This window comes from Eptesicus fuscus, chromosome 2 (genome assembly GCF_027574615.1).
Source record: "Eptesicus fuscus isolate TK198812 chromosome 2, DD_ASM_mEF_20220401, whole genome shotgun sequence".
Classification (NCBI taxonomy): Eukaryota; Metazoa; Chordata; class Mammalia; order Chiroptera; family Vespertilionidae; genus Eptesicus; species Eptesicus fuscus.
In genome coordinates this window covers 50,305,084-50,317,632 of record NC_072474.1, presented here as the reverse complement: position 1 = coordinate 50,317,632, position 12,549 = coordinate 50,305,084, and the positions used below count along the sequence as shown (strand labels likewise).

Here is a 12,549-nt window from a genome sequence, read left to right as displayed (position 1 = left end):
TGGGCCAAATACATTTTTGACTCAAAAGAGAATCTGCACTTGAAACACCATTGTATAACACATTTCAGAAGGGTAAAGTCATGAGATGGTGCAGTGTGTTTATCCAGATGGTAAAGCATCAGTAAGACTGAAAGAAAGGGTTCTTGAAATCAGACAATGCTAGAATGGCAGGCTAGAGTGAGATTGTAAAAGGCCTCAAAGGTCAGGCTAAAAGTGTACCTTCCATCTTGTGAGCAACAGAAGCCAATAATTGACAAGTCAAAGTGGTTAAATACAGATGACAAAGAAAAAGACCACCAGTTTGAATGCAAAATGTTAAACCTGGTTTTGGATTGGCTGAGTTTATGGGATTCAAATAAAAATTGTACAGTATTATAATTCAGTGGTCTTGGAGTTCAGTAGCTGTCATAGCAACAGAAGATAGCTAAAGAGGAAGAAAAATGTTGAGCAAGGGTAGGACAAGTTTAAAAATCAGTTGCAAAGAATCTCAGGTAGCTTTTTACATTCTGCAAAAAATCAACACATGTACCAGGCATATTAACCTTGTGGAACAATCCTAATAGCATAAAAGCTAAACAGCTCCCAAATCTAGAATAATTTCTATAGGTTTTCTTGTTGTTTTTTTAAACATCAGACTAAAGTTTAGATTCTTCTCACCATGTTGAAATTCACACGGCTTAAATTCCAAAACTATGGTGTGCTGTTTTTCTATGGTTATGAACATTCAATTTCTCTGCCACCCTCAACCCAAACACTTACCTCTTCCAGAAATAATGAAACTTCCCCTCAGGACACCAAATTTGTGTCCTCTATTACTTCACTAAACAAATATGTTTACTAAGAACTTTCAGGACTTTTTCCAGAGGTTAGAACATCACATAAGCCTTAATTTGAAGTATGCAAAAATAAGCTGTTCTCCTGACAATAATAAAGGTTTGAAGCAGTAGCTCAAAGTGTGGTCCACAGTCTTCTGGTGGTTATATTCTACTAGAGGCCGTGCACAGGTGAGGTCCCTCAGCCTGGCCGGTGATCGAAGCCTATCTGGGGGTCAGATGGCCAGGAGGAGGGACCCGGGGAGGTTGGTCAGCCGGCCCCCCCAATCAGGGCCATCAGGAGGGCCAGCAGGCCAACCTCCTGCAGTCCCTCCCCCTTGCTGGCCATCCCCCACCAATTGGGGCCAATGGGGGGAGCTCGGCTAGGGGGAGGGGTCACGGGAGGTTGGCTGTGGGAGCGCACTGGCCACCAGGAGGCAGCTCCTGCATTGAGAGTCTGCCCCCTAGTGGTCAGTGCGCATCATAACGACTGGTCAACTGCTTGTTCAGTTGTAACGGTCATTTAGGCTTTTTTATAGATATATATAGACTAGAGGCCCGATGCACTAAATTCATGCACTGGGGGTTGGGGTGGGTGACCCTCAGCCCAGCCTGCACCCTCTCCAATCTGGGACATCCCCCTCACAATCCAGGACTGCTGGCTCCCAACTGCTCACCTGCCTGCCAGCCTGATCACCCCCTAACCACTTCCCTGCCAGCCTGATCGACGCCTAACTGCTCCCCTGACAGCCCGATTGCCCCCAAATGCCCTCCCCTGCCTGCCCGGTCACCCGCAACTGCCCTCCCCTGCCGGCCTGGTCGCCCCTAACTGCTCTCCCCTGCCGACCCAGTGGCCCCTAACTGCCCTACCCTGCTGACCCAGTCACCCCTAACAACTGCCCTCCCCTGCTGGCCCGGTCACCCCCAACTGCCCTCCCTGCAGGCCCAGTCACCCCTAACTGCCCTCCCCTGATGGCCTGATCGCCCACAACTACCATCCCCTGCCAGCCATCTTGTGCCAGCCATTTTTGACCACATGGGGGCGCCATCTTGTGTGAGGGCGTGAGGGTCAATTTGCATATTACCTCTTTATTATATAAGATAGCCAAGTTAAGTATAGAAGTAGGAAGTAAACATCTAGAAACTTTTCTAGTCATTCGACAGTACCTTTATGTCTATAGAAACCAATAATACCAAATTCAGCTTTATACTATACATGCATCTTTTCATCTCTATCCTATTTTACAGAAACATTAGATTGGAAATAGTTTAAAAATAAACTAGTTTACTACCAGAGTATAAGAAACACTGGTTTAGATCACATACTCAGACTGTAAGAAGCACTGGATTAGATCACATACTCTTTAGTACCCAAGTTGGAATCCCAGCTCTGTCATTCACAGTTGTACAATTTTGAGCAAGTTCAACATCACAGCACCAAATAATGTATAACAATACTAATGGTACCCATTTCCAGTAGCACTTTCTTATATTCCTCCTTCCTTGCATCACTATTCTTTTGGTTGGTTGGAAAGACCACTGGGGTATTAATAGAAATGTCCATGTTGCAAAATGACAGCTGCAGTTACAAACCCAACATTTCAGTAAACTGAAGGCACTATACATTAAAGATATAAAATAACGAGCAGAAGGGTAAACAAAAGAAAGAATCGAAAAGGATGATGCCTTTATGATTTTTAAAGTGGTAACACCAATTCTCACACTTCACCCATACTATGAGTTTTTACTTGATAGGCAACATTTACTAAGCAGCAAACTATCAATGAAGGTGCTACATATTTTTACTAGTATATACATTTTAACATCCTATATAATAGAGGTAATATGCAAATTGACCCTCACGCCCTCAGAAGATGGCTGCCTACAATCATTGGCACTTACTTTTTTTGACCCTCAGCCATCTTCTGAGGGCGTGAGGGTCAATTTGCATATAGGCCGGCAGGGGGGTTAGTGAGGGACAACCAAACAACTGAAAAAAGCAGGCTGCATGGGGCAACCAGGCCAGCAGGGGGGTTAGTGAGGGATGACCAAACGATTAAACAGCAGGCTGTGTGGGGTGACCAGGCTGGCAGGCAGGCAGGTAGGTGAGCAATTAGGAGCCAGGATTGTGAGAGAGTGCAGGCTGGGCTGAGGGGATACCTGCTCCGTGCACGAATTTCGTGCACCAGGCCTCTAGTATTATATATTATCTTAACACTAGAGGCCCAGTGCACGAATTCATGTACCAGTGGGATCCCTCGACCTGGCCTGCGGGATTGGGCTGAAACTGCCTCTCTGACCTCCCCCAAGGGGGTCCCGGATTGCGAGAGGGTGCAGGCCAGGCCAAGGGACCCCACCAGTGCACAATCGGGGCTGGGGAGGGACCTGAGAGGTTGGCCAGCCAGGGAGGGACCATGTGAGGGCTCCAGGGCGTGTCCAGCCCATCTTGCTCAGTCCCAACTGGCCAGACACCAGCAGCAAGCTAACCTAACGATCAGAGTGTGTGCCCCCTGGTGGTCAGTGCACGTCATAGCGACTGGTCAACCGGTCAACTGTCTGCCCCCTGGTAGTCAGTGCACGTCATAGCAAGCGGTTGAATGGCCTTAGCATATTATTAGCATTATTATGCTTTAATTGGTTGAATGGACAACCGGACACTTAGCATATTAGGCTTTTATTATATGGAATATTCAGTCTTCACAATTCTATTCTCTCCCCTCTTTAAATCTAAGGCCTAGGAAGTTAACATGTCCTAGCTGTGAGCTACATTTAAATCCAGGACTGTCAGTGTTCAAGGCAAGAATCACCATATGCTCCCCTGTTTACCTGTTTGTTGCTTCAGCATTATCATTATTATTATTATTATTATTATTATTGTGACTACTACTACTACTACTACTAGAACCCTCCTTCACTCGCAAAAGTACCAAGAGATGCATAGCAAATTATACAGTTACCAACATACAGCACATATTATGCTTTGCACCACAACCTGAAGCTCAACACCTTCACTATAGGGCAAGTACATGTCACTGCCAATAATCTAAAAAAGCACAAATGATATACCTCACCCTCCCGCCCAAACACATGCACAAATTCCACTGGTAGAAAAAAAGTAAGTGCCAAACATTAATTACAGTGAATTTATATTATTATGCAAGACAGCGTACTAAATGTCTGTGAACCAATGTCTGAGAAATACATGTAAGTGTAAAATAAAAGCCTCTGTTATAGACAGAGAAAAAAATTATTTAATACAAGATATGTAAACAAACTTCATAATAATTTACTCTTCCAATTTCCAAGCATTCAGTCTCCAGGTTTCTTTTTTTACCAAAGGACGGATTTCTCCCCACAACCAGCACCTCCAATATTAAATTAGTATAATTAAGTACTACACAAGAACAAGTAGACAGAGTCTCACCACCTGCCTTCTAAGGAATGAAAAATTGCTGTAAACACTGAATATTACCCCAATTCATCAATTGTTTTGGTTCTTAATTTTCAAATATGTCTACAGTAAAGAAATACCAGCTAATCTAACATCACTCATCAGGAACGTGTGCCTGTGGACTTTGCAGGTCTTCTTCCTAGTCTGTAACAAAGGATTAAAATAGTAACCGTTGTGCCATAAATTAAAAAGTTGAAGAAGAAAAACAGCACATGGAGATTTAGCTAAATACAAACCTTTTGTTTTTTAAAAAAATTGATTTTAGAGAGAGGAAGGGAGAGGTAGAGGGAGAGAGAAACATCAATGTGAGAGAAAGATCGCTCAGTTGCCTCCAGCACATGACTCAACAGGAGATGGAACCTGCAACCTAGGTATGTGCCCTGACCAGGAAATGAACTAGAGACTCTTTGGTGCAAGGGACAAGGCTCAACAAACTGAGCCACACTGGCCAGGGCCAAGCCTTTTAAATTTAAACTGCTGCTCATATGAGGAAATTTTTTACTTGCTTAGGATTGTGAGACCCTATGTATCAATTTTGATTCTAAAGACAGTACTCTTTAATATTCTTTCCAACTAATGTAAAATATTATCTGAACAAAAAATGCTAAAAGCTGAGGTATCGAGGGGAGGAGATTTGACGATTTTTACAAATTGGGTTGTGTCTAAAATTATTGGAAAATTGGTGGTAGAGTATGTGGATGCTACACAGACACACTCCCATGATCAAACTGGAATTACAATTAAAATACAGAACAACATCCTGAATAATCAACTGAAGACTAGCTGAGGAGAACCCTGATAACCAAGGACAGAAAGTGGAGACTGCATAGAGACTAACACTTGCTATCCAGGCAGTTTTGCCTCGAGGGAAGACAGCTGACCTCCGTATTGGAAAACACTTTGCCCCACAGTGTGGAGTTTCTGAGGACCATTAGGAGAATGAGAATAACGATTAGCCTCCAGGCAGAAGCAATGGCCCATCCTGTTGGAAAAGCTCTCACCACACCTGAGGATGATTGCCTGGGGGCAATTCAAGTTGGAATCTGATTAGAGGCAGTCTCTGAAGGCTTTGCCTCATCTAATTAGTCAGAAACAGCATTTGACACTGTCCTTCAGTAGAGATTGAGAGGTATAGGGGATCTACCTAATACATAGTCACAAACCCAAACAGGTGGCCAAAATGAGAAGACAAAGAAAACAACCCTCAAATGAAAGAACTAGAGAATTCTCCAGAAGAAGAGATAAATGAAGCAGAGATAAGAAATTTATCTGATACAGAGTTCAGAATAATGATGGTAAAAATGCTCAACAGTATGAAAAAAGTTATAGTAACCATAAAAAAAGAACAGTCTGAGATAAAGAATGACATAGCACATATAAAGGACACATTGGAAGGAATACACAGCAGATTAGGAGAAGCTGAAGACTGAATCAGTGAATTAGAAGACAGAGTTGAAATTATCACTCAATTAGAGAACCAAAAGGAAAACAATTAAAAAACAGGAGGACAGCTAAAGGGTGCTGTGTGACTATGTGACACATAACAATATTACAATAGCAGGTGTGCAAGAAGAGGTAGAAAGGGAGAAAGGAATAGAGAAGGTGTTTGAAGAAATAATGGTAGAAAACTTCCCTAACCTGGTAAAGGAAAGTCACACAAGATCAGGAGGCACAGAGAACTCCAAACAAGAAAAACCCAAACAGACCCATGCCAAGACTTATCATAATTAAAATGCCAAAAATTAAAAACAAAGAAAGAATCTTAAAGGCAGCAAGAGAAAACTGTTACCTACAAAGGAGTTCCCATAAGGCTGACACCTGATTTCTCATCAGAAACTCTACAGGCCAGAGGGAATGGCATGAAGTGCTCAAGGTAATGGAAAGCAAGGATCTGAGACCTTGATTACTATATCCAGCAAGGCTATCATTCAAAATTGACAGTCAAATAAAGAGCTTCCCAGACAAAAAAAGGCTAAAGGAGTTCATCACCACCAAGCCAGCATTACAAGAAATGCTAATGGGGATGCTGAGAAGAAACAGAGAGAAACCTAGCCATACAGAATTAAATGGCTTTAAGTACCTCTCAATAATAACCCTAAATGTAAATGGATTAAATGCTCCAATCAAAGGTGTAGGGTAGCTGAACGGATACAAAAACACGACCCAATTATATACTGTCTACAAGAAACCCACCTCAAAACAAAAGACACACACAGGATGAAAGTGAAGGAATGGAAAAAATTTTTCCATGCAAATGGGAAAAAAAAAGCTGGAGTAGCAATACTCATATCTGACAAAATAGACTTTAAAAGCATCATGCTAAGTGAAATAACCCAGTCAGAGAAAGATAAACATCATATGGTCTCACTCATTTGTGGAATATAACGAACAACATTAACTGATGAACAAAAATAGAGCCAGAGGGGGAAAAATATACTAGAATATAATAGAAGTAATCTGTTATTTGCAGATTTTTAATATTTCCTACAACTTTTGTGATATCATACTATGTTAGTACAGTTTTGGTAATATTATACTTAAAATCCTTTTATTCTTAAAATAAATGTTTACTGCATGTAATATTACTATATGTAAGATTTTTTCTTGAATAATTGGTGCTTATTGCATATAACATTATTATATTTAAGATCGTTTTTCTTGGGGGGGGGGGGGCAAAAAACCCACAAAGTCCCAATTTAGTTATGGAAATGTTGTCCTTGAAAAGATCAGGGTCAATCCCTGAGGAATCACTTGCTCGTATCCTATCTAATAAAAGAGTAATATGCAAATTGACCATACCTCTGCTACACCCACAAGCCACGCCCACCAGCCAATCAGGAGCAAGTATGCAAATTAACCCAACCAAGATGGCTGTGGCCACGGAGCGAGCAGGAGGCTTGGGTTTCCCTGGCAATGGAGGAAGCCAAGCTTCCCGCACACCCTGGCCAGCTGTGGACTCCACTCAAGGCTATAAAGTTTCAATTATAAAAGATAAATAAATCCCAACAAAAATGGCTGCAGCCACGGAGTGAGCAAGAGGCTTGGGTTTCCCCAGCGATGAAGGAAGCCAAGCTTTCCGCCTGCCCTAGCCTCTGCTCAAGGCTGCAAAGTTTCAATTATAGAAGATAAATAAATCCCAGATACCAGGGTCTCCTCTTGGGTCGCCAGGGGGCGTGGCCGGCCTGCAAACCACCACAGGCCCCTCACCCAGGCCACCCCACTCCCCAAGGGAACCCCCACCCTGATCCGGGACACCCTTCAGGGCAAACCAGCCAGCCCCCACCCGTGCACCAGGCCTCTATCCTATCTAATAAAAGAGTAATATGCAAATTGACCATAACTCCAACACACAAGATGGCTGACCCCATGTGGTCAAAGATCCTGCCCCCATGTGGACACAAGATGGCCGCCACAAGATGGCCAGCAAGGGAGGGCAGTTGGGAGGGACCAGGCCTGCAAGGGAAGGCAGTTGGGGGGAATCCAGTAGAGGAGGAAAGTTGGGGGCGACCAGGCCTGCAGGGGAGGGCAGTTAGGGGCAAACAGGCTGGCAGGGGAGTGGTTAGGGGGTGATCAGGCTGGCAGGCAGAAGCGGTTAGGGGCAATCAGGAAGGCAGGCAGGCGAGCAGTTGGGAGCCAGCAGTCATGGATTGTGAGAGGGATCCCAGATTGGAGAGGGTGCAGGCTGGGCTAAGGGACACACACACCCCCATGCACGAATTTTGTGCACTGGGCCTCTAGTAGTTCAATAAATTGCTTTCACCCTTTGCATTGCTGGTCTGAACCACAATGTGACAGGTTCATAAAACAAAAAGGCACTAACAAGGACTATGTCTACAGCTTTAATAGAAGAGGAGAGGCAGATGACTCAATGGCCTTGGTGGCATTATGAGCATTCACCAAACTCCTTTGTGGATTGTCTCCTAATTTCAAGAATTGTTCTTCCAAGAGAAAGAAGTGCCTTTCTTAGAAAATAAGCTAGCAGGGCTTGCCTTGGTTTAAAAAAAAAAAAAAAAAAAGCTGTGGTAGTAAAAAAAAGAAGAATCTCTTACTCTTTGAGACAGCATGCAGGGACCTGGAGAGTATCATGCTAATAAGTGAAGTAAGTCAGTCAGAAAAAGATAAGTATCACATGATGTCACTCATATGTGGAATCTAAGTAACAAAATAAACTGATTAATGGAGTGGATCCAGAGACATGGAAACATGGAACACAATGTGGAATCTCAGGGGAGAGGCAGGGGAGAGTGGGTGGGAGGTAATCAACCAAAGACCATGTATGCATATACTATGCATAACCCATGGACACAGACAATAGGGTGGTAAAGGCCTGGGGGGAGGAGAGGCCAAGGCAGGCTGGAGGGGGGCTGGAGAGGAGGTCAATGGGCAAAAAGGAGGGACATATGTAATACTTTTAACAATATTTTTTAAAATATATAATTAAAAATAAAAATCTAATATGTAGATGTTTAATCTACTAGGTAACACTAACCAACTAAGTAGTAATAACTAACACTAGACTTGTGTGAACATAGTTGCTTAAATTTGTTGCACTATAGCTAAAAATTGACATTTCTAGATAGACAGCAAGCTATACTTAACCACATTTCACTAGCATATAAAAAAATCCCTACAATCCACACTTGAGTTTCTGATTTGAAAAAAAAACAAACATTTTAAACTTGAGCCCTGGCCAGTCTGGCTCAGTGGTTAGTTAGAGCAGCAGCCCTCGGACTGAAGGATCAAGGGTTCAATTCCGGTCAAGGGCACATACCTCAGTTGTAGGCTCAATCCCCGGTGCAGGTCGGGGTGCATTTGGAAGGCAACCAATCAATGTGTCTCTCTCTCTCTCCATCTCTCCCTTCCCTTCCACTCTCTAAAAAGAAAAAAGAAAAATCAATGGAAAAATATCGTTGGGCGAGGATTAACAAAACAAATCAAACTTGAATGTACATATCCTTAACTTTTAACTACTATAAAAACTTGTAGGCATCTTATTATATTTAAAATAAACTAATTGTCAAGGTAGCACTAATATCTCAAAAACCAAGTTACTCTGCACAGCTATATAGCTTAGGACAAAATTACAAATTCAGAGAGTGTGTGATAATAGAGATCTAAGAAATAAATATGTGATGCTCTAGAACAATAACAAGTCTAACAACAAAATGTCAATCTGCTAAACCAAAGGCTACCGGAAGACTCATATGTAAAAGTAACTATGGAAGGAATGCTTTCAGTGTGGAAATATGACCCTGGCCATTGTGAGCTCACATGAGTGGGGAGGGTGGGGGCTGAAAAAGTCACTAAAAAAATAAGATAAAATGGTAGCCAGAGCTGTAGCATTGGAGCTGGAAGATGAGGAGAGAGATGCTACTGACATTGGAGATTCTATACAAAGGTGTGGATTGGAAAAGAGCCACTTTTCTTCTGAAAATTAAGAAAAAGAAGCTGACAATGAAGGTAAGTTGAACACTACAACAATGAAAATACTGTAGAAGCTAGTGTTGAAACTAATGTGGACTGGGCAGATAGCATAGCTAAAATCAGCCCTGACCAGTTTGGCTCAGTGGATAGAGCATCGGCCTGCAGACTGAAGGGTCCCAGGTTTGATTCCGGTCAAGGGCATGTATCTTGGTTGCGGGCACATCCCTAGTAGGGAGTGTGCAGGAGGTGGCTGATCGATGTTTCTCTCTCATTGATGTTTCTAACTCTCTATCCCTCTCCCTTCCTCTCTGTAAAAAAATCAATGAAATATATATTTTTAAAAGAAAAAATAAAATAAAATCATTAACCAAAACTCCTGCCCTAGCCAGTGTTGCTCAGTGGTTGGAGCATCAGTCCATGCACCAAAGGGTTATGCATTCAATTCCTGGCCAAGGGCATGTACCTAGGCTGCAGGTTCAATCCCTGGCCCTGGTCGGGGTACATGCAGGAGGAAACCAAATGATGTGTCTCTCTCTGTCTCTTTCTCCCCTCCTCTCTCTCCCTCCCATTCTCCCTAAAAAATCAATAGAAAAAAAATATCCTGGGGTGAGGATTAACAAAAAACAAACAACAACAAAAACTCCTAAAAGTAAACCCACTGTTCTGGGTCAAAAACAAAGAGCTAGAAAAGGAAAAAGAAAAGTTAAAGCAGAAGAGACTAGAAAAAAGAAAACAGCTTAATAAGAAGCAGGAATGGGGAATGATGTGCAGAGTCAAGGCAGACATCAAAGACAAAAAAAGTGGCATCTTCAAACAATTGCAATGAGGGATAGTGTTGTACAATTCTTTAACTATTCATAAGCATCAAAAGAACATTGATGAGGTTAAAGAAACTGGCAGCTCCATTAGAAAGCATGCTAAGTTGCTATCAACTGTTTTCAAGAAAGATTTCGTCAGTGTTCGAAGAAGGATGGACACAAGTACAAACGAGAAAAGTTCAACTGGAAAGAACTCAAAAGCCAAACAGACTGACGTGAAAGAAGAGGACCTACATTCACTGCTGGTGGAAACGTAAACCAGTAGAGCCACTATGGAAAATAGTATGGAAGCTCCTCAAAAAATGAAGAATAGAGTTACCAGTGTGGGATATTTATAATGGAGAGACTGTGCATGGGGGGCGGAGGGGTCAGGAGGTATACCGTAAAACACCCTATGCACTTTCCTCTTAATTTTGTAGTGAACCTAAACCTGCTCTAAAAAAATAAAGTCTGTTTAAAAGGGAAAGAAAAAGGCACGAAGGACATAGTAAGAAAAAAAGAATCTACAAACAGGTACACCAAAGTATTACCATAGGATACCTCATTATTGAAATTACTGTTATTTATTTTCCTCATGTCTATCTAAATGTTTCAAATTTGGTGTAACAAAATTATACTGAATCCCAAATATATACCCGAGTATACTTCTGGACTGCTCACTCTGTTCCAGTGATCTGTCAGTTCCCACATGCATCAATATAACATGTTTAAAAGTCACCTTTGTTCAGTAATGCTTTTTTTTTTGTTGTACAGCAAGTTCCCCACTGCCCCTTTTCCTTTTCAGAAATTTTCCACCAATTCTCATTTATTTATTCTTTTGAATAAACCTCAGAATCATTTTATAAAGCAAGGGCTTGCAAACTTTTCTATAAAGGGCCAGAGAGTAAATATTTTAGGCTGGTGATCTTTCTATCATTTATTCTTAGCTAGCAGGCTACACAAAAATAGCCCAAAGGTCAGTTTGTGGAATCCAGCATAAAGTGTAGTTCCCTACATACCTGCAAAGATTTTGGCTTCTTGATTCAGTTTTACTGAATTTAGGTATTCAAGAAAAATTAACATCTTCCCAATAATAAATCTTTTTCAAAAGTAAATTGTGATTCTTCCTTTATTAAAGTTCTCCACTGTATTCCTCAGTAGAGTTGTATAGCTTTTATTTATGAACTAGAGGCCTGGTGCATGAAAATTTGTGCACTGGGGGGGGAGTCTCTCAGTGCAGCCTGTGCCCTCTGGCAGTCCAGGACCCCTTTGGGGGATGTCCACCTTCCAGCTGTTAGTCGAACATCCTTAGTGCTGCCGCGGAGGCAGGAGAAGCTCCCACCAACACAGCTGGGCTGGCCAGCCATGAGGCAGCTTCTGGCTGAACCGTACTCCCCCTGTGGAAGCACACTGACCACCACTGAGTGCCTGCCCGCCGTGGTCAGTGGTGTCATAGCAACCGGTCATTCCACCATTAGGGTCAATCTGTATATTACCCTTTTATTATACAGGAATAGGATACTGCAAATTGGTAGATATTTAATTCCTGTCCACTTGAAGGCACTGGCACTTGGCTACATGAATGAGGCAAATTGCTTGCTAGATTTACTATTCCTGGTACTTTTTGCCTAGTTATAGAAAAAGTATAACACTGTATTCTATAATCAGAATGCAACAAGAAATTACTTCTAGCCGAAACCGGTTTGGCTCAGTGGATAGAGCGTCGGCCTGCGGACTCAAGGGCCCCAGGTTCGATTCCGGTCAAGGGCATGTACCTTGGTTGTGGGCACATCCCCAGTAGGGGGTGTGCAAGAGGCAGCTGATCGATGTTTCTCTCTCATCGATGTTTCTAACTCTCTATCCCTCTCTCTTCCTCTCTGTAAAAAAATCAATAAAATGTATTTTTTTTAAAAGAAATTACTTCTAAAATGTCATGGTAACTGTTTTTTATTTCTTTTCTATTCAGTAATGCAGTAACTGTAAGGTCCACAGAGAGCTGGGTTAAGCACTTAAGAGTGACTGGCATATGACAGGCACTCAAATGTTTGAATAAATGAGTGACTCT

The 12,549-nt window shown here is 42.2% G+C and overlaps 1 protein-coding gene and 1 pseudogene across 2 annotated transcripts in view; one reads left to right on the top strand and one right to left on the bottom strand.

Moving 5' to 3' along the window:
- EIF4E (eukaryotic translation initiation factor 4E) overlaps positions 1-12,549 on the bottom strand; it is a 44,543-nt gene that overhangs the window by 20,825 nt on the left and 11,169 nt on the right. The window contains exon 2 of one of the 2 annotated variants that reach the window (XM_054727238.1): positions 9,035-9,136. The exons of the other annotated variant lie outside the window; for it this stretch is intronic. Within the exon in view, the coding sequence (XP_054583213.1) occupies positions 9,035-9,136 (102 nt within the window). The remainder of the gene's footprint in view (positions 1-9,034; positions 9,137-12,549) is intronic. 2 annotated transcript variants of the gene reach the window in all.
- Positions 9,510-10,762, top strand: LOC129150990 (RRP15-like protein; annotated as a pseudogene).